Source organism: Argiope bruennichi, chromosome 10 (genome assembly GCF_947563725.1).
Source record: "Argiope bruennichi chromosome 10, qqArgBrue1.1, whole genome shotgun sequence".
NCBI lineage: Eukaryota > Metazoa > Arthropoda > Arachnida > Araneae > Araneidae > Argiope > Argiope bruennichi.
In genome coordinates, this window is record NC_079160.1 from 55,743,750 (window position 1) to 55,767,903 (window position 24,154).

The following is a 24,154-nucleotide window of genomic DNA, read 5'->3' on the forward strand; positions in this document are numbered from 1 at the left end:
GAATTTATGGTGCTTATATCTTTTACCAAATTTGTAGATTTCTAACAAATTCTGAATGAGATTCGTTCAGAGGAAATCTGGCTGTCCTTCCTTTATTCAACATAAAAACTACAAAATTAATAAAGATTAACAAAAAAACTGGTACCCATATTTGACATCTAAAGTGTAAATATGCTTAAAATTGTTAAACCAAATCCATCAAGATGATGTGCACTTTTGCCCTCATTGCATGCATATAAAGATAGGCATATATCTATCAAATTTGAACCACACCTGCCAAAGAATTGACCATCTGTCTATCTGTGCTTTCACAAGCATGTAAATGCGAAAAGTCAAAAATTCAATGTTTTAAATATGCGAGATTTAGTAGCTGAGTATTTGCATTTTATTTCGTTAAATGGTTTTTTTTAAATAATTGAAAAAAAGCATCCAAGATAGTTTTCAGTTTTTTCATACTTGTGTGTCAATCTCAACTCCGCGATTATTCGCGAAAAATTTTCGGCAATGATTGAATAGTCTGTAACTATTTGTCCCTAATGACATTCAGCTAACACACAAGTATATTTAACAGAGAATATACTAGAAAAATTCGAAGAGACATCTACCACAGGTTTTAATTTTCATATACTATAAACTGAAAAAGAAAAATAATTTCACTGTAATAAATGAATGAATATTTAACCGCATAGCTAATTTTCACTTCATATTATATACAATAATTTTTTTCTCACTGCACCGATTTTTTGCACATTATTATATAACAAGAAATTTTCGATTTGTTCTTAAAATATAATACTTCAAGAAGAAAATTTATACCTTTTTCAGTTTCATCATGAAAAGTATTCATTATTTCTATACATATTAAATTTTAACGTTAGATAAAATATTTATTTGGAAATCAAGTTATATTTATTTATAGCACATATTTCAACGATTTTTCTTCATAGAACACTCCATGTTCATGATTCTGCTAAATTATTTAACATTAAAACTGTGCTATTTTAATTGTATTAGCAAAGTTATGTTTATCGTGTACATTAAACTTTCTAATGGAGATAGTCCCATAACATTATACAGCAATTAAAAATGTAAATATCCGGTTTATTTCTCTTTTACATTTCTCAATATTGTAATTTCACTTTTCTATTTGTCTTGTAAACTATGCAGATATTAAACAGGATTCTTCTGAGTTAAATTGCGATAATGGAATATTTTCACCCAATTTAATATTTGATGAAACAAGGATAATGGTTGGAATTTCAAGGCGAAAAAGAAATATATTGAAGGAAATCAGGAAAACAAATTAAAAAGTCAAAAATTAGAAGGTCCGTAAAACTAGTAGAATTAAAAAGTTTTTTTTTTTTTTTTTTTTTAATTTTGAAACGGTGAAGAATTTATTATTTTGTGCTATAATATTTCTGTAAGTTACCAAGAACAAATGCTAAAGTTCAGATTAATTTTCTATTAAAATTCTAATTAATATTTAAAAAAACAGTCCAAGGTGCATATTTCCATCCCCCAAGGTATATTCCAAATTTGGTAGCTATAGGTCACACATTCTGATCTGTAGAACGCCCACACACTCATCTTTATTTTTATAGATAAATATTTAACAATATTAAATTTTATTTTATTCCGCAGGTTAACAATATAAAGGACATTTTCTTCATTCTTATTACATATAATCCAATTCAACTATATTAATTTATAATACAAAAATGGCCAAAATATTACTTGAATTGCGTTTTCATTTCTAATGAAACTTCAAACAAATATTTATCGTTAACTATTCCTGCATCTATTAAGAAATGTATTTACGGTAATAAAAAATAAACTACCACTGCAGAAATTCCAATTTATTCTCCAATTAAAATCACGTTTTGTCTTTCATATAAATGAAATGCACATTAAAACTTCAAAGAAATCCAGCAAGTGTGCGTTAACTATAAGGAGTTTTAAAATAGTGTTTCTTTTTGACAACGAATATAAATTAATTGGAAGGAGAAATTCTTTGCGACTGAAATTTCCTCTAAAATATTTTTAATAAGATAAGGTGAAAATAATTAGAGCGAATACTAGAAGGCAACGATAGTAAATATTTCTCGTTAGGGCAGTTCTAGTTGTGATGTCAGAGATTTCAAAATAAGTTGTTTTTAATTAAGTGAGTTGTTTTGTGATATAAGGAAAGCCTTTGAAGTAAATCTCAATTTGTCTATGAAACTAGCACCAATTTAGGGAAAATTGTTTAAATGCCAGCGATTCTGATTTAAGTTCATAGTAAGATAAAGATGATAATTATCAAAGATATGATGATTTAAGTGATAGCGATAATGATGGAGATTATGATAAATGCGATCAAAATGATGAGTTTTTAATTTTGTTTTTGTTGCAGAACAAAAAACAACAAAGAAAAACAAAAAACAGCATGTTCTTCCCCCCCCCCCTTGGTTTTGTTGCGACAGATGCTTACAGATAAATTTGAAACATTTTCCCTTCAGTTTGAATAAATAAGAGACTCAGATTATGTCTGAGATAGTTGAATATAGAAATTATTGAACCTGGTACAGAAATGTTAAATCATCATCCACATCTATTGTATGCTGTACAAACTGAAAAGCTTTCATGCTTTAAGAATATATTGAAAGTTTTTAAAATCTTCGAAGAAAGTGTAAAAAAAAAAATGATAACATTGCATATGTATAACTTATTGATTATTTTTAATTTTTATGCAATTTTTTATATTTATTTTATTGTGTTCTTCGTTTTTATGGAAATGCATGGAAATAAATTTCAAGCAGTTTCGCTTTAATTTGGAGATATATGACTAGAGACCGGACATATGACTGAGATGACTGAATAGAAACTATTGAAGCTAGTGGAGAAATGCCAAGTACTCATCCATATCTTCTGTATCCTTTACAGATTGTACAGTGTTGCCGTGTTTCGGAATATTTTGTAAGTGTTATAAAATCTTCGAAGAAAATGTATAGTAATGATAAGTACAATTTATTAATTAATCTTATGCAACATTTTTGCATTTATTTTATTGTGTGAATAAACTAGAAAATTATTCTACATTAAATTTAAAACCTAATTAATCTAATATACCTTGTTCCTGATTTATCACATGTGGTATAGGACTCCCATAATTTTTCCATTTTCTATTTCCGTAAATTTTAAGAAAAAAAAATTCATTCTCACTTTTCTACTTCAAAGGGCTTTAAACATCTAATTAAGTAACTTTTATAAAGTATCCGATTTTTGTTTCTTTTTATCCAGGGTCTGGATATGTTAATATCAATCATTATAAACAACTCCTAGCAAATCAGTTAATCTATTTCAATAACGTATATTTATGAAACTGCACATGGGCTATTGTAAGATAGGGGTATGTTCAGATGATACAGGGAAAACCTGAGTTCACATATTTTCCCAACTTCAATACAGTTTTACCAAATATACAATCACAAGGAAGAATTTAAAATGATAGAAACCCGATCATAAGGAATACATCATTAATGGAATCGGTTATCAAGTTCGCCATCAAACCTAAAAATGTGAAATCTAGAAACGTCTATAAGACATTGACAGTAGGTCTTGCATAATTCAGTTTATCTATCCAGATAGCATAACCTTTTAAAGTTGCATATGAACTACTGAAGAATAGATGTATGACTAGATTATGAGAACGGCGATAACTGTTGCCACAATCTTGGTATCTAAATATAGTAAAATGGTCATGTGTTTCACGTGGAGAAAGGTTGCAGTATTATCTGGTGAAAAGCAATGGAACTCTTTGTCATCTCTGTCCCTTTCTAAAATAAGGGGACAGAAGTTACCATTACAAATTTGTGGAACGTTTCCGATTTAGCATGAAAAAATAACTTGAGCGCAATAATGTTAAGAAGAAAGCATGCCAAAGGTGTCTTTGTTTGATCTCTATTTTCCACACTTCTGATGTAACAAGTCACTACAACAGAGAAAAAGATAATTTTTTGAACAATAAGCATCGAGATGGGTATCGTAAATGACGAAAAATATTTCGAAAATAGAAATATGGGCGGATAACTAATCGTTCGATTTTATTTCCGATTCTTTTCTATTTTAAGACGCTTGAAAATCGTGATAAAAAAGTGCGCGTGTTACAATCTTGTTCTTACTATTACTACATTCAAAATGGTTTTTCATATTTAACCAAAGACATCCTACAAATATGTAATTAAATGTTTTCGGGTATATTGTACTGTTTTTGAAATAAATAAAGAGGTGGGAGTCCCATCTCAAAAATGGTATCATTTGTTTGCACCAGGTGCCGCTGTAACCAATCTAAACCGTATCGCTTACAATACGTATCGCTAATTTGTGGTAATAGCAGTCGCCGTTCTCAATATAATTGTAGATAGATGGTCTTGTGTACTAAGTATATATACTTAAATATAACAAACGTACTTAATTATTCAGTTATATATATATATTATAAAGTTTATCTAAACTTCCTACTCGTAATTGTTTTTTTTTTTAATTTTCTTAGATATATTTATAATTATTGTTCTGTTTTCTGTATTGTGTGGCTGGGTAAAATTTATGAAGAAAGAAATAGTTCCTCAAAAGAAAGATCATGAATTTGAAATTTCAAATATCCATGCTTTAGATGCACGAATTGGTTTTACTCCACTGTAGAGAATCCCACTTTATAAAATACTTATCCAGCAGTATTTCTAACAATAGTGCGTTCGCATGCCTGCCCTTTGCTACTCGAAATCGCAGTAGTCAAATATCTGCAACTTACATTTCACATCAACCGTTATTTCCATTTCCTGACTCTGTCCTATGTCATTTTTGGCTGAACAGCTGTAAACTCCCGAATCAGTCCTCCGAATAGGGTTGAACTCGATGTGGTCTTTGATATCATAGATGCCGGAGTGGCCGGATTTCCTCCAGATGATGTTGGCTTTGGGATTGGCATCGGCCCTGCACCGGAGAATGAGGGACATTCCCTCGATGATTTCTTCCTTCGGTTTGCCCTCCAGGCTGATTTCGGGTGGATCTGAAGGAAAGAGAAGAAAATCAATGAGTTTTTCTTTATGCCTTTAAGGGATTCTGGAGAAATATTTACTTCCATTTCTTTCATATGTAAATGTGGCGAAGTGGATGATGAAGATGAAATGATTTATGGTTTAGGTTTGTTCAGATTTTTTGAGGTTATGTTATGCTGTTTATGTATTAGGGTTATAAATGTTTGTTATTAAAGAAAAATCCATGCTTAGTTGCAGTGCATTAGAATGAAATTTAAGCAGCAACATAATTTCATCTTCCTTTTCGTTATAATTTATCATTATTTATGTATAGTATAAATCTTAGAGAAATACATTATCCACCCTTTTAGCTTAACGTTGTCCTTCTCTGGAAACTTAAAATTTTAAAATTTGAGTAATAATTAACTTATAATTTCCGATTTCATTAAAAATAGATACTGTAGCAGTTTACGTAATTCTACTACCTTCTCTTTTGATATAACAGATGGTGTCACTTTATCTTTCGTTATCTTTAAATATATGTTAAAAACCTCAAGGTATATTTCACATGATCCACCTTGGGGGTCATTATTAGATTGTATTCTAAGCGAGTGCCGTGTATTTTCGTGTTTGTTTGGTCTTGCGAAATGTGAAACATAGAAAATAATGAAATAACGGCTCCGGAAACTATTATTTTAATCTACCTTATAATGAAATTATACAGAGTCTCGTCCCTCCACGATATGCATTTTCTACGAAGAATTTAATTACTCACCGCAATATAAATTATTTGGTTTCTGCATAAAATTCGGATTTTATTCTCAGAATTAATAAAAATAAAAAGCTAAAAATCTTTGTTAGTCTTACCTGTTCGATATAGAACTGAAATGTATATAAAAATATATTGTTTGAGTCAGAATAAATTAGCTCTTAATAAAACATAGTTACCAAGATAAAAATTATAAAAAATGACTTTTTATAAACAACTAGCAGACCCGGCTACTCGTTGCTGTGACTAAGGTTTTTGTTATATTACATAGTAGTAAACTATTCAAGGGAAACAGTAGGAGAACACGGTCATGGGGACCACCATGCTTTTTTACACAGATGCCATTTGTAAAAAAACATGGGGACCTCCATGATTGATTTTCTACTACCATTGATATTGAGCAAAAATCAATACAAAAAAAAATTTAAATTTCTTTATTTTTTGTATTCAAGTTTGTAACAAATGAGTACATTACAAAGTTGTTAGTAAAAAACACGTAACACTTAAACTTATAAATGAGGTAGGTAGGGCAGATAGTTTTAAATCTTTGACAATAATGTTTATTATTTTGAATTATAAATACTTTTAATTTCAATTTAATTTAGCACTAATCGATGCACAATATTTTTGGTTAACCTGTCTTTAGCTAACACAAATAGATTTGACGGTTTTCCTACACGTGAACATGCAACATATAGTTGCCCATGAGAAAAACATGGATTTTCCAAATCTAAATCACAAATGGACATTGTTTGGCCTTGAGACTTATTTATAGACACGGCAAAAGCTAAACGAATTGGAAACTAATCTTTTGAAGGGTATCGTAGATTCTGATGGTATCATCGGAATTCGTGGCAACAGGACCACTTCTCCTTTAAACTTTCCAGTTAAAATGGTAGTTTCAAGTATATTTCCGGTGATCTTTTTGATGACCAAACTCGTACCGTTGCATAATCGTGGTGGATTCAAATTACGCAGGAGAATAATAGGTGAACCAATCTTTAATCGAAGGTTATGTGGTGGCATTCCAGGTATATCTAGTGAATTTAAAAATTCAATTGGAAAATTTACACTGTCATTTTCATCAACAACAGTATCGATTGATTTAAAAGACATCAGATCGCCTGGTAACAACTGTTGTATTTGGAAGTTAATTTTGTCAACATCAGCATTTTTGGCTGCCAAAATAGCCCGATCACTGAGCCAGTTATGGTTCAATTAATTACTCTGTATATCTGGAAAAATACTCTGAATCAATTTATTTTTTCCCCTGAAGAACAGTGCAGAAATTGTCTGGCAGTTTAATGCATTGCGTATTTGGTTGCAGTTCTATTTTACCGTTCCCAATATCTAGTAATTGTTCAGAAAACATTTGTGCTGATGGATCATTTTGCAATTGTACGCGCATGTTTATGGCCAATCGAAGTGTTTCAACACTTCGCTATAAGAATGATAGTTTTAAACATGCATTTTAATTAAAGATTGTTGAACAATGAAGCACTAATAATTAAAAAGCAAGAAGAATTCCACTGTATTACTTTTACTATAATATGAATTCAATTTATACTTTAGTCTAAATAACACGTGGCCGGCAATGCTAATACCAAAAATTGAAAAAGTAAGAACAATTGAATTTCATTGTATTGCGTTTACTACGAAATAAATTTAACTTATACTTTAGCCTCAGCAACACGCGGTGGTTATGCCATTAAATTGTAGCTCATGTGAAACGTTGGTACTTGAACACAGCGCCATCTGTTAGAATACTTATTCAATCCAGTCAACAGATATCGCCATCTGTTAGAATCGCTTGGAGCTAACATAATTGTGACTGTCAAATAATGAACAAATAATTTGTTCCTTCTTAATACCTTCCTTCTTAGTATAAACCCTGTATGTTGTATAATAAATCCTCTAACTTCAGTGATACAGATTCTGGCTTCCTCAACTTAAAGGAAATATTTTTTTTTTTTTAAAAGTTCTATATTCCACACATGAAGTTGCCATGAGATTTATTCCGTCAATGATACATTTGTCTGTTGCAATAATTCAAAATTCATTTACAAAATGAAATCAGTTTCAGAAACATTTATTAAATAATGATAAACATTGTAGCTGAAGTGAATGATAGCTGAGTTGATAATAGCTGACATAACTTGATACGTACATGCAGTTTATTAGTAAAGAAATGAAAAACTGAAACGGTTATTGTAACCATTTTTTATTATCATATCTTCAATAATTTATATCAAAAAAGATTAAATTTCGTTTAGCATACAAATGAGTTAATATTTTTTTATTATCCGATTAGAGGAACTTATTATTGGCTCGTTCACTTACCTTTTTTACGATATCCTTAACAAAAGAAATAAAATCATTTAATTGAAAATTCAATGAAGGTAACAAATGTTATTGCCGTGCAACATTTTTCTTAGTAAACAGTCAGATAAAGAATCGGAATTCATTCAAAACGAAAAGTAATAATTATCCGTGTGCACCTCCAAGTATTTTTCCAAACTTCTTTATAATTAAAAAAGCAGAATTTTAGTATGTTATATTAATTAGTGATCCGTTAAAACGTTTGTAATTAATCATTTTCAAATAAAATATCTTATTTCTGAGAATTGCCACCGTGCACAGTAATACAAAATTCAAACATAAGATCGTGATACTTTATCCTTTGTAACGTATCAAATTTATTGTATGCATTAAAAAATAATTGTGGAAAATGATATCTTATTCCCGAGAAACGTTTTCGGATAGGATCATAAATAATTCGAACATTCGGATTCGAAACGTAACGCAAATACGTGAGTTTTTTTACGCCAGTTGGGGTAACGCTATGCAGATTATAAATTTTTAATTTCCTTTATTCTGTTTTATTTTAATTCAAAATTACTTAAGAATGAATCTGAAAGATCGATTAATTAACAATGTTTAATTTTAAATGCATCAAACATTAAGAAAATAAATAGAATCGTTTCAAATAATCAGCCAAAAAATCTTAAGCCTAGCTTCATGACTGCTGGGAAAAAAAAACTGAAGCCGTACTCATTTGGCGGTGGGGAAAATGAAAAGATTTTTTGGCGGGAAAGTTAGTTTAATTAATAATTAAAATTCTAATTAAAAATTCAAAAAAGGGCTATCCTATCTTTTAAGTTAGATCAAACTGCACACAGTGTGCAAATTTGATTAAAATCGGTTAAGTAGTTTAGGAGTCCATCGCGGACAAACAACGCGACACGTAATTTATATATATTAAGATAAGCATTGTGTGACTGGTTTTTCCCATGATTAATAATTGTTTCCTCTTTCATACAATGCATCATTTGTTTTGACACTAAAATACAGATAGAAGACTCTATTTTGATTGTGAAATAATCATTAATTAAATAATTTAAAACCTCATATGTGCTTACCCCATTAATTGTGACTTCCTAATTCCATTAATGTATTGAATTAAAAAAAAAAATCATTTACTTTAAAAATTATATTGATAATACTCAACACAAAATTCATTCACTTCATTCTTTTAATTTGCGAATATTTCAAGATTTTTAAGAATTATTAGTTTATTCTATATGACAAAATATTTTCAAAGCAAAATTTGCCATAATTTTAGATAACAGAAAACAACATTGATAAAGAATTCAAAAGTAATGACGTGAAATTAATGCTGTGATAAAAAAAAAAGTTTAAGAAAATAGAGTACTATGCAATTCATTCTTTAAATCTGAGATGAGGAATACAAAAGTAATTCCAGTCCAAAAGCGATTTTTAACTGAATAAATGATGCTAAAAATGATCTATAATTATGCGATATTCTCTGGTATTTGGATTTTCTGTGAAATATGGTTTGTTATTATAACTTTTGTGTGATAAATTTGTAAGGGAATAAAATCAATCTACGGAAAATTAAAATAAATGTTATTGAAAATTATTTAACAGTAATTTGAATTATAAAATAAAGCGAATTCGATATTTATTTTGAAATATGTTTCCCTGTATATTTCAGAAAGTTTTCTTAAAAATGTCAACATCTGACTTAACATTCGGAATCTTTCATTGCACAAAATTATATAATTTAAATTAAAACATTGCTGCTAAATCTGCATTTTCAATTTAAAAAATTGAATTTATCAAGATAATAAATATGCTAGAATATCCTATGAAGTATTAGAACATCAAGACAGTAAAAAAATAATCCACTTATTTTTCAACACTAGATAAGAAGCTTAAATTTACATTTTTGCCGAGATTCTTTATTTTTATCAAACTACATAATATTTTCTTATCATGAAAGAACATTTTAAATTCATTTAAAATAGTAAAAAATATTGTAAAATGTTGCAAACTTTGAATTTCTAGGATATAATAGGATATAAAATAAATAATTTAAAGGAATAACTTTACTATCATGCATTATTTCCCAAAACATTTGACAAGCCAGTAAGTAAACAAAATAATTCTATTATTTATTAAGATTAGGTGTAATCTTTCGAATGGAAAAATTCTTTTTTTTGTTTTATTTTTTGAAGTCATCACAATATCTTTATTGCCAGATATTTTAGAACCAATTTATTCTTATTTTTGTCGTCTTTACCTGGAGATGCTATAAAGCCATTTAAAATTCATAAAATCCTTTTAAAATTAAATTCATAGAAAAATGTTACTTCTTATCGCAACTATGTGAAACATCTTAGAAGAATTACATTCTTATTTTTGGAATACGTTTGAGGAGGTGTTATCTAAGTTCCATAAATTCTATTAGAAAACATAACGCCAAAATGGATTTTGTAATACCAGCTTCCCATGTAATACAAGACCAGTCTGGTTGAAAGAAATGGGATAAAGCAGAATGTATTAGCACAAGAAGCATAGTCTCATTCTTACAGACAGAGTTATGGCCACCATTGTTTGAAAGAAAAATGTTTAGCTAGGAAAATATAAAGGGATGAAGCTCAGATGCCTTAGGAATGTATGAAGATGTATGGCGTTGTTTTCGTTTTCTTACACTAGTGTTTACTGTTATAAATAAGTTACTCGTATTAAAATGCCTGCCTTAGTTACAGAATACTATCATTCTATTCTAAAAGCTTAAAGTAAACTATATATTGTACTACAGAGCAAAAAGTTATTTAAAACTTTAGAATAAACTTTTGCTACATAATGTTAGAATTTCTACACTAAAATCCCGGAGGAAATAAAATTCATCCTGAAGGCATTTATATGTTCAATGAAGAAATGTCTTTTTAAAACTATTCTTCCATATTTTGATACAAATATTAGAAAAAAACTGTCATGCTTTAATGTATACAATTTTTATTATGATGGTGTAAAAGACATTTGATTATCAAATTGAACTTTTATTGCAAAGTGTTAAGAATTCTGCTTTAAAAGGATTTTGAAACAACAAATGTCATTCGGAAAAAAAATTATTTTAAATATTGAAAAGAAATATTATTACAAAATTATTCTTAATATATCAGATACTCTGACTTCAAATTACAGAAAGAAAATATATAGTTTCTGTAACAAAATTGATAGATTCAAATCAAAAGATATGTCAAAAAACCTCTTTAAATTAAGACCTTACAATCTAAAGCAATTTTGCAAAAAAAATCATTCCATTTAGAAGCATTATGAAATCTTTTTCATAATTCTGAACCTTAATTAGATTACCAGAACAATATCTGAGCTGGCATTCCCTTTTCCAAACTTTCATTCACTATCTCGCCTTTCAAAATATATTTATTACCTTCTTTCAAACCGTTAGAAAATAAGATTGATGATCGTTTTCCATTACCCACGTGCCTGTAATTAATCATATATAAATGTACTCACATGGAAGTATGCAGACTACAGAAAATTAAGATCAATAATAAGAATTAAATATATTTCTAATATATTATTTTTACCAGTCCAAATGCAGCTGAGAAATCCCTGAAAAAACACTAATCTAGACATATTGAAAGAACCTAGCCATCTGCGTCCATCTGTATCATAGGATATGGAGACGAAAAACCGCTTACATAAAACAGTCTTACTACTCCGTACTGAATAGAAAATAATGTTTCCAAGTGCACCATGATATATAGACGATCTGCAGATGACCGACTGCATGCAATACACTATCTGCTTTAAACAGCTTCCCAGTTGAAAACTTGCAGAGAAACAGATGAATTATTTGCATAGAAAAAAACAATTCAAGTACTTCATATCAGTCTGTACTGAGAGAAAGATACCATGCTTTGTTGTCTGGTACACCATTTGTACCAGACAACAAAGATTAGCACCTAATGCAACGCACCTTAAAAGTATATCATATATATCAACAATAACTAAATGCGAAATATTTGTTGCAACGTTACTTGCATAATTTAAAAATTTCTAATATGTTATCGATTATAACTCATTTAAAATATAATATCTTTTCAATCGACCAACTTTTAAAACAGTTCAATTTTACAGTTATAGACTTAAGCCAATATGTATTGATATTGATAATATGAAACCTAATGCTACGATGACAAATGCAAAAGATAATGTTTGGAACACTTAAAACGCATGACTTCCTATTTTAAATAAACAGCTATGCAATAGAGCAAAATTAGAGTACATATAAGTTTAAAGGAAAGATTGCGAATAAATGTTCATTGAAATAAAAACACAGAAAAAATTTTCAACTTTAAATATTTTTTTTAATGAATTTATATTACAAAAGAAATTATCTTCAAAAAACAGAAAACTTAGAATATATATATATTTCTTTTATACTCAGACAAACTTAATGACTTAGTCTAAATCAGCGTTTCTCAACCTTTCGTATTCGTGGCCCAGTTTTCAATCATAATTTTCATCGCGCCCCCCACTTATATTAAAATGTATACAACAATAATGTATATTGAGTATTTTGGATTCTGTTTTTAAATTATTTTTAACTAACTGCCAAAACAAGAGTAAAAGCTAGTCAACATTGGTGAGAAACCACATCTTGCCTTTTGGACAAGTGGGCGGTGAACAGAGGAAGCGAATGTTAGCGGGGAAAATTTAAATATTTTATTTGAAATGAAAGCCAAACAGGGAGATAACGTTAAAATATGAAAGTAGAAAAATTAGTTAATGAAAGTTAATCTAGAAGGGTTAGCTCAACTTAAAAGCTGGGAATACATTTTTTCGAATAAAAAAAGAAATAAAATAGAATGATGACAAAACAAAAGTGAAAAAAAATAGCAATATTTGTGAAAGGGAATGCACACGACCGATGCCGTCTCCAGCATGCGCGGAGCAAATGTTTTCTCATAGGAAGAAGGAAAATGTTGGATAACGCAAGTTTCAAATCCAGCCAGTCTCTTCGAGTCGATCCTTTTATCGCTACCGAATCTATTGTGAATTTGTATGTTATATATATTTTCGTGTTAAATGCATTCACCATATTAAATATTCATGGCGCAAGATTTATGCAGACTCATGAATAAATTTTTAAGCGTAAGTAAGCAAGCATTAGACGATAGTCAAGCATCAACAAGTACACAGACGAGGGTGGTTCCGAAAATAAAAGCAAGGAAACGTTCTCAAAAATACTTAAATTTTGGGTTTACCAGTACTGAAGTAAAAGAAAAAAGGCCCTTGTGTATCATTTGCTCAAAAATGTTGGCCGCAGACAGCATGAAACCTAATAAACTTAAACGACATTCGGCAACGCTTCATAGTGAGTACGTCAACGAATCCAGAGAATTCTTCGAATTCAAATTAAAATCATATAAAAAGCAAAAATCATAAATTTATTTTATTAAAAGAAAAAAAAGACAAACATTTTAGTGATATATTATATATATATTGTTTTATTTACATAATAAAATTTATTATAAAAAACAGGACATCAAAAAAATTGATGTGAAAAATGTAGGATTTTGAATTTTTTTCGTTCTCAAAATTAAATACCGTTTTCTAAATGCAAAATAACGACAAATAATCAAAAATACTACCAAAAAAATGTAAAAAGATGCGAAAATGAGCTTAAAAAATCCATTAATTAGCCTTTTTATTTAGTTAGCTTCTATTCTGAAACCAGAAAGGATATGTATTAATTAAATAGTAAAATGAACTCTTCAACACAAAAAAATAATAATTACTCATTTTTTTTTATTTTTTTTTTTTTTTTTTTGCTTTCAATTTAAGTGCAGGCAATTAATAAATCATTTTAGATAAATATACAATCTCAGAAAAAATGCTCATCCATTTTTATGGATTATTAGTGTTTGAAAGCAACTGCTCTTTTTTAGATTCTGCTGGAAAATGATTTTTTTTATATTGAGAAAACAAGCATCCATTTTATTTTATAAAGCACATTAATCAGCTCTGACTCAAATAAGACATTGATTTTCATCGTTCGTGTAACACAGCAGCTCCCTGCAACTTCTCCTCAGCGGAATGAAAGAAACAAAAAAAGGTGTTCCTCTTTTATTTTTTCTTTCTCTCTTATTATTATTTTTTCTTTTTTCTCTCGTGTTAAACCCTCTCGCGCATGACGGCTCGTGACAAAGAATATGACCGTTCGACAGGGTGACTTCCTGGAAATTAATTGTTGCTGAAACTGGAGTAGAAAAGGAAAAAAAGAGGAAAAATGCAATTCTATCAGCGGAAGCTCACACCCACATGGCATCATTCATTGCAACACCTAATCCTGCCCGAGATGATTATTTCAGACTCCATTTTTTTTAATGCCCAACTCATTTCAGAAGGCTTAAAAATTGAGTTAATATCATTAACTCTTTTTAGTTGAACAGATTTTTGACATAAATATGGAATCTATATCTTCACGGGCGTCAGTCTGGATTAGAGCCATTGCAAAGTGTCATAATTCAGATGCGAGATTAAGAGATGTACAAGTGAAACTCCTTTAGATGTCTTTCAAATGAGTGGTTTTTAACGGAGTATCGACTAATAAGATGTACTACTGAATTATGCTTAAAAATGAAAAAAGCTCCAAATATTTAGCTGTGTAGCATTTTGGTATAGATCAACTGCATTGTTAGATTTTAGAGTATTTTTAGTATATAATTAATTAGACTATAATCATAATAATTTTTGTTTACAATGGCGAGTTAATATTACTAATTCTTTGTAATATAATATATATTTGACTTTATATAACAGATGCCAACCTCGATAAAGTCATTACAGTAATGATAAGGAGTATTGCTAAAAGATTTTATGTACAAAACTGCTAGGCTGGGTTCAGAGGAGAGCTTAAAAATATTTTAATTTTTATTTCATTTTTTTTATTAGTGTAAGGATAAAATGGATAAAAGTTAAATTATTTAAATTTATAAGTAGTTTTTGAAGAAAAAGCATGTTTTGATGTAAATTTTAGAATTTATCTTCGAAAAGAAAAATTGTTCAAGAAAAAAAAATTTTCATTTTTCTTCGTAACATATTTTAGAGCGTAACTAACTATTATCTAAGAATTATGTTAAAAAATAAAATAAAAAATGTGTATAATATATGAAATTATCTCAATTATGTGTATAATATATGAAAATTATGCGTATAATATATGAAATGATGGAATTTTTTCAATAATATTTACATGGAACAATCATAAATCCACTTCTTGAACATTCAATGTCGCATAAATAGTTCATTAAATTCTGAAAACAAAACGAACACTAATTATAAATTTAATGAAGATATATTGCTTATTTTCTAAGATAATACAATATTCATAGAACAGAATGAAAAAAAACTCTTCAAAAAATTCATTTAATGTTTTTAAAGGCTTATAAATAAGCATCAATTATGTGCCAATAGTTTGCTATAACTTGGCTTCTAATTGACATAGAAACAAAATAAAGATATCACTGGGAAGAAAAGTGTACCTATTTTCTAAAACTGCAAAAATAAATAAATATTAAATTTCGAATTTATATCCAAATTTTTGTTTTTAGCCTGGTCGGATACTTTAAGAATGATGTACATTTGGATACTCAAAGAGGAAGCTTTAATGAGAACGACATACAATCGAATCGTGCTTGAAAATTGAAGATTTCAATATTAAGTAGTAAAATAAACGATTATAAATTTTTATTTTTTAAGATTTCATAATTATTATTTAGTATGTTATCTTAAAAATTTTAGTATGTTATCTTAAAAATTTTAGTATGTTAAAACGATTTAATTTTCATTATTGCTTATAATACGAGGGGACTTTCAATATATGTATAGGAAACTTCACAGTCAATAACCTGAATCACAGACATTTCAGTAATGTCATAACTCATATGCAACATTAAATGATAGATGGTAAAATTATTGTAGTTAAAGGAAATACTGCAAAAAGATATATTAACAAAAACGGCATATTATCGAGTGCTCCTTCAAAAAACAAAAAACTACATATATTTGCATTGTAATATAAAGATATAAATATGTATAATAGGTTTTCATGACCTTTTAAATATGTTATTTAGCATATTATAAGAATTATTTTAATATATTATTATTATTTGGCTTAATTTGGGCATGGCTTAATATATGAAAATAATTAATATCTTTGCTATACTAGATATTTTGACACTCATTGGGAGTTAATGGCTTCACAAATGTCAACTTTGATTAAAGATATTTCTATAGTGCTATGATTTAAAAATGAAAAAGATATACTGTAACACTTTTTAGGATTTATTTCAAGGGATTATTGCAAAATGTCATAAAATAAGATAAATGTAAGCGAATCATACTTGAAAATGAGCAGGATTAGCTTACATCTATCTTATTTTAATGTAATTCTTTCATTACATTATGAAAGGAATAATGTAGTAAATTATCTTCTTTATGAAATTTTATAATAGTTTTTACTTATAGTTATGCTTATAATATCTGTTATTAATATAAATTAAAGCAAATTAATATTAAAATTTTATAAATGCCGTTGAACAATACATAATTAAAATAAGAATTGTTGAAATATACTTTCATATGTAGTATACGTAGAATATACATTTTTATTTCTTGAATTTATTTCACAGATAAAAAATTTTAATTTCATTAGTTGAAAAATTATAATATTTTATGTTATTTCTAAACAAAAAAATTAATATAGAAGTTAATTTTATCATTATAATATGCTTTGGATTTTCCTTTGTTTTCTGAAAGTTAGTAAGGAAATACTAAAATTTTAATCCGGTTCTAAAAAATATTACTTCTTATTTCTATAATTTTTTTTTAAATTTCATTGATAAATTTAAATCCGATTTTTTTCTGCTTTAGTTTAAAAAGTGAAACACTTTTAAACACTAGAAACTTTATAGGGAATTATTTCAATCATTAATGCCAAGATAAATCCTGATTAAATCAGACAAAAAAAAAATAGAGGTTTCACAATTATTTAGGTTTTTACATTTAAATATTTATCTACAGTCATTTAATAATTGAGTTTGTTTTACGATACATGCTTAGTTTAAAAGCATATAATTATTATTTATATATATTTTTCTTTAACGTATTGAGTAAAATATTCTCGAGATCTCAAAAATATGATTAAATTTTAAAAAAATTGATTTATTCATTTTTAAGCTAAAATTTTAACCTTTGGAACAAGGAAATTAAAACAATAGTGGGTTCGAAGTTAATCTTAATTTATTTTTAATTATGGCATTGAAATTGTTCAAATAACATATAATGTTCATACATTACAAGTTTTAAAGAAGAATTTTTATTGTAGGGAATCCAAAATTTGCGCTTTACACCCTTGAAATTTTTTACCTCGATTAACCATACAAATTAGGATATTTATAACAGGTATCCATATTAAAATAAGAATGACAATATCAATGACTTAATGGCACTAAAGTGTTTGGTTCATTAAAAAAACACTTTTATACCTAATTCGTATAATCGAAAAATCGAAAACATAACTTTGTCATTCACTTTTTATAATTATTTAAATGTATGAAATTATCATATATTTTATGTATTAATCAAGTTTAAAAAATTGCATTCTATTTTCATAAAAATATGATTATATAATTTGCTTGAAATAATTATAAATTTTTCTGATGAATTAAACCTTAAATATAGGAATTGATAATGCTTGCGATGTTTAAAAATGATTTTGATGCAAAATTATCAATCAAAAGGCCTTTTTGTAGGTAAGTGAAATTCAAAGGAATTGATTTTTTTATGACTAAAAAGTAAAATTTACATTTGAACACCCAAAAAAAAATGCTTTTATTGAAAGAAAAAATTAAATCTACATTATTTTTTTGTAACCAAAAGTTTGATTTCACAGAATATGTAGATTACATCTGAATTATTCATCGCATCATTTTTTATAAATTTACTATACCTTTCCAATTTTTTGTGTTAATATTTATTACTTTCAGTTCTGGTTAGCATTAGTAAAAATCTATTGAAGATTATTTATTAGCTTTAGAAAAAAAATATTTTTCTAAGATTTTTTTATAGTTAGAAAAGGGCATACGACTAATTTATAGAGAAAATAATAACTATCCAAAAAATTAAATCTCATTTTTCGTGCTTAAAACCAGACAAATATATCATTGAAAGATGAAAGTAATTCTGTGGAAAAACTAAAATGTCTATTAAGTATTTATATAATAATAAGCTAATGATTCATAGTAACATAAAGAAAGTTACTTGATGCTTAAACTACTTAGTTGCAACGCTGTGAATAATGTTTCTAATTTGTTATCCTTATCTAACAAAAAATAGCAAAAAAAAAAACAAGTGCAACTCATTTTATTTCCAATATATAATAAATTTAATAAAGAGGTAAATTATTTCCTTTTTTATGCCTCAAATATTTGCTATTAGCTTAAATATTCATGCGAACAATAAAACATTGAAATATGTTTTTATAAATAATTATTTTAAATGCTTCTAAAATAATTATTTCATATTATCATAAATAAAATTCATTTTGATTATAGTTCTGAATTGTTAAGTTTGACACAAATTATAATGTGACTGCAATTGTTAATAATATTTTAATAATAATTTAAGTTAATTAACAATGGGATAATCGAAGAATAATTAAGACTTTTTATTATATCGATGTTAATTCATTTATGACAATGATATTTTTTCCTATTTCAGACATCAAAAACAAATTTTGATGCAAAAAAAAAAAAAAAAAATTTCATTGCATTAGCATTTATTACTTTTTTCCCATTTCAGAGAAATTTGTTACTTTCACAATTCCCATTTTACTTTGTAATGTCTCACATCATTCGAGGACGTCTCACAAGGCAATATTTAACAACCCAACTTTGCAAAAACACCTCATAAAAATATACACAACTCATTCCAAAGAAGACAATTGAAACAAATATTAAAAATAAATAATGCATACCGAAATAACGCTTCTAAAGAAACGATTTCCGCGGTCCCTTTTACAAAAGAACTAATGCCAGGCTTTAAAAAATTTCTTTTTTATGACAGAAAAAAAAAACTAATACATTTTTTCTCTTAGTCCCCCTTAATGCAGAATCTTCATCTTATTCCCCTGATGAAGCAGTGGTGGGACAGAAGACGCACCGAAATAGCCACCCCTGCTGTGGTTGACCGCGGTTACAGTGAAAGGGGTGCCCGCTGAGAATTTTATGCTTCGTCTACCACGACCGGCATGTATGAAAAAAAGGTTGAATGATTTATGATGATTTGGGTTCGTTTTTCTCTCCTTTTTTTCATTCATTTCTTCCTCTTCTTTCGCTTCCCGTCTTTTGTCCCATCGTTAGTCACCACGGGTGTCTATTAAATAGCAGAATGAATGGGAAAAAAGGGATACATTTGTGTAGGTAAGTTAATTTCACTCGTCATTACTCATTCTTGGATCGATTTATTCTTGGTGTGAATATATGAATTTTCAAGAATAAAAATCAGGACCGCATCAATTATGATATCTCTATTGTCAAGTATTTTAATTTATATGTAAAGTGGGGCTCGATTGCTCCCCAGCTGAAAGAAAATGTGGCAGAATATTTAATTTGCCTTCGAAATAACGTGGATGTATGAATTAACGAAGGTTCATTTTAATAAAGTTGAAACTATAAATTTTTTAGATACATTGTAAAATCAAAGATAGTTTTATGAGAATATGCATTTATTTCCTTATAATATGGCATTTATTGTTAGTTCATAAAGCGACTTTTTGAAATAAAATTAAAAAAAATATGTCATAGTTTAATTTTAAAGATATTGTTACAGTAAATTTCAAATAATAAGGCATGAAATATGTATTGTGTAGGAACTTCACAAAATTGTGTGCGTGCGTGTGGGATTGCACATATTTGCGAGTGTAAGTGTGTGTGCGTTTCAAGACTTAGAAGCAGGGTTGATTGAGCCTGAATTAAGTCCTTAAACTAATGTAAATCTCGGGATCCCCTTTTCAAGCTATAGCTTCCTACATCAGATATTTTTTTATTGTTTTTAATTCTCCTTAGAGTTTTATATGTTAACTTCTGATAAATTGACAGAATGTTTAATAGCAAGTCACTTTCAAGAGAGTTGGTTTCAGTAGTTCGCATGTACATAAAAAGATAAAATTCAAATTTAAATTAAATTTAAAGCTATAAATTTGGGAAACAAAACTCTTTTGAACATAAGATTAATACCATTTAATTATGGAATCGCATTTTTTTTAAATTTTTAACCAGCACATGATTAAGATTCTTTAAAAAAAATGATAATTATTTATGATTATTTAAATAATGATTTCACATTTAATTCTTACTTAATCTTAATTTGAATCAGTTCAATTGCATGGCCATTTTAATTTTTAATAAAATGCATCAACAAATACACTCAGAAAATACTCCGAAAATTGTATAGAAAGTTAAGGGGAGTTTTTTTAGGAAATTACCTTATTGTAGTTATTTATTATTCTTTTCTATCTAGATGTATAAATTAGCAACAGTTAGGTTTTAGAAATAAGTAGAAACGGCATTTTTTAAAAATTTTAAATAGGATTCCAATTAATTTTAAAATAGAGTTTTAACCCTTTTTTATGCAATCCATGATTTCAGAAAATATTAGCTCACAGATAGTTATATTAAATATTGTAACTACTTTTTTATATATTATAACTACTTTTAAAATATTTATTCCTTATCATTTTAATGATATCTATTGAAATGGCAAGCAGTGTTTTTCTGAAATTTGAAATTTAATTTTTGCATAATTTTCAACAAAGCATCACAAACGTTTGTATTTATTGTAATTTTAAATTGAAATTTTATATTTCAAATTTTGACCACTGAAGGAAATGTTGCTTCATGAATTTCAATTTCGTCTTAGACATTCAATTTGGAGTTAAAATTTTGGAATGCTAAAAGCAACATTGTAACTTGACGGTAATAAAAATTGCTTAATTCAATGAAATTTACAAATTTTTTTGGAATAATTATAATTGATCTATAAAGATTACATAATTTAGTTTACAATGTAATACAGTAAAAATAATTTGCATATTGAAAATCTGTATTTTGTAAATTTTTAACTTTATTGAAAATTAATGCATTTTTAATTCTGGGAATAATATTTGCAATTCCTTTCATATTTCAAGAAAGTAATTTAATTTTATTTCAATTCAGAATAAAAATCATAGTAAGCATAACGGACGTAAGGAGGAATACATTTTTGCGGGTAATTTCGATTCTAATTCCCGTATTGATTTATTTTTAATTTGAATAAAAGAATTTTTCAGGAATAAAAAGGAGAGTATCATAAAAGATATATTTATAGCTTCAAATTTTAATTTATATGTAAAGTGATCTCAGTTGCTACTTCTTTCTTAGAATGTATGGAAGAATGTCAATATGCATTTAGAACAAACAAAAGGATTCAGGTAATGAGGAGTGCATTTTAATTAACTAAAGTAACTAAGCAATAGAAATTCTAAATATTAAGAAGGAATTGAATTTCTAAAATAAAAGATTCATTCCTTATCAGACTTTATTCAATAGTTACGATTTTGAAAATCTAATGAATAAAGAATATTTTTTTATGATTTAATACGTCACTGCATAATTACAGCGAAAAAACCAGAATTTATAAATAAAATAATAAAATAAAAATAGAAATACGATTCATACCAAAATGTAATGGAAATGACATTTTTCAAATATTATATAACATTTTTTTCTATATTATAAATATTATATTATTTGTATTCTATTAAAATTAATGACTGCAATATATCTAAATATATCAATTGAAATTTGCTATTTATATTTCCAATTGAAGTTTGCTGTTAATATCTTTCATTTCTATATAGCCAATCAATATAAAAGTTTACAATGTCAATTATAGGTTATTATTATAATGATAATTTCTGTAATATGAATTTTTAATTGAAAAAGATCCAAACAACACTTACTGTGATATTAAGCTTTATTGTTGTTTATTTAAATTTATATGAACTCGTAATGAATTTGTTTATCAAAAATGTGGAAGGATGACTGAGAATGATTATATAAGTTTTTACTATAGTTAACATAGGCGTTACATTAACTATAGGTAATATATTTTCTCTAAATATTATTCGGAAAGGGAAAAAAATATTTTATATGAACTGTTCCCAAGAGAAAAAAATTATTTTTGCAGTTATGAAGTGAAAAATAGAATAAAATTAGGAATATTATAAATAACAATACATAAAATGTAGAAGAATAACAGTAAATAATAATTTACGGAATGATGTATATCTACCTTTATTTCAATAAAATGTGTGTGTGTGTGTTATATTACAAAGATTTTTTTTTTGAAATTTTAATTTAAAATTAAGCAAAATCTTGGCATTTTCCCGTAATAACTTCTAAAATATTTCATTACATCGTATTAAAACTCAAAAAGTTACATTTTCTATCTCATTTTCTTTTTCTGTATAAAGATTTTATTCTATACTTTGTCAAGTAGTTTAACATATTAAGTACTTTTTTTAACAAGAATCGTAAGAATCCTGAATGAATATTAAACTTATCACGAACGATAATAAACAGAAAAAAAGTCTGAAAGAATATCAGTGCTATTGATAAAAATTCACTATTAAAGTTGCAAATATTTTTTCGTTTTTGTTTTACATTTCTAATTACTATTCTATTCTTAATTATTATCCTATTCAAGAGATAATTACTTAATTCTGGGAAGAGTCTGTAAAAAGATTAAACTTTTTATTTAAAACTTTAATAATATGAAGGAAAATGCCAAATTTTATATTATTTTTGAATAAGAAATTTTGTTACATTGTTAAAAGGAAAAAATATTAATATGTGCTCATTTTTTTTTATTTTACAAATTTTAGGAGAGCTGACAAAGAATAAGGGAAATTCATAGTAAAATGAACAGAACGGCACAAGGCTTATAAAACACTATTAATTATATATCTATCAAATTTAATGCGTAAAAAATATTTTTAAAATCAGTTTACATTAAATATTTCATTAAAAATATTTTGCGACTGTTAATCCCAGAGAGCCATATGGTCGCCATAAACGGTTAGTTATAAATAAAATATCCAAGTATTTTATACAACATATACTGAGGCAATGCGTTTACAGTATTTTGGATGCTACAAGGATAAAATGTTTCATTATTTTTTCTCAGATATATTTTGAAGAATTTTTCGTCTACTAAGAAAGAAGTTCATATTTTCTTATATTTTATTAAACGAAACTTAATACAATCATTCTTTTGTGACGAAAAAATCATAATAATAATAGATATACTCCTCTATGTCAAAGCTTCCGGAATAAACTGAATTACCATTGCGAAGGCCCTCTAACGAGAATTAAGATTGAGTCTTAATAGTCATTACAGGATCTGGTACAATTCGTCCCTTTGGAGGTATATGCCGTCATCGGTATAAAGAGAGCTAGACCTACACCATTTCCTTATTGAAAAAGGAGAAAAAAATGATTATACCGGAAGATTTCTATCCCCAGTTTGGGAGCAGAAGTTTGGGTTCTATCCCTGGAGGAGAACAAATAAACCATAGAATTGAAACAATTTCTTTTCTGTATCTCCCAGATAATTTCATAAAAAATATATTTATCATTCTCCTTGAAATTAAAAAATATATATACCAACTCAATTTTAGTTTGTTAGGAGTTTATAAGATTTCTTAAATATGATTAGATCAGAATTCTAGGATCTACGTAGACTTATTTATTTTTGGAAATACATCCCATTTCGAATTTAAACGATTATTATTGCCACTGATGATCTTAGAATGAAAATCTGGCTTCAAGTTTTTAAACGTTCCACACAAAGAATGTAGTTTTTAAAAAATTTCATTTCCCAAACCTTACTCTTAAGTAGCATCGGTTAGATATCTTACTGAAAATATACC

At 27.3% G+C, this 24,154-nt stretch overlaps 1 protein-coding gene across 4 annotated transcripts in view; it reads right to left on the minus strand.

The window, feature by feature from the left end:
* The window catches only part of LOC129989389 (synaptogenesis protein syg-1-like), a 223,882-nt gene that overhangs the window by 81,156 nt on the left and 118,572 nt on the right, over positions 1–24,154 (minus strand). For all 4 annotated transcript variants that reach the window (XR_008785764.1, XM_056097902.1, XM_056097904.1 and 1 more), the window contains exon 4: positions 4,790–5,047. Coding sequence is in view for 3 of the 4 variants with exons in the window: in XM_056097902.1 (XP_055953877.1) it covers positions 4,790–5,047 (258 nt within the window). In the remaining variant the exon portion in view is untranslated. The remainder of the gene's footprint in view (positions 1–4,789; positions 5,048–24,154) is intronic.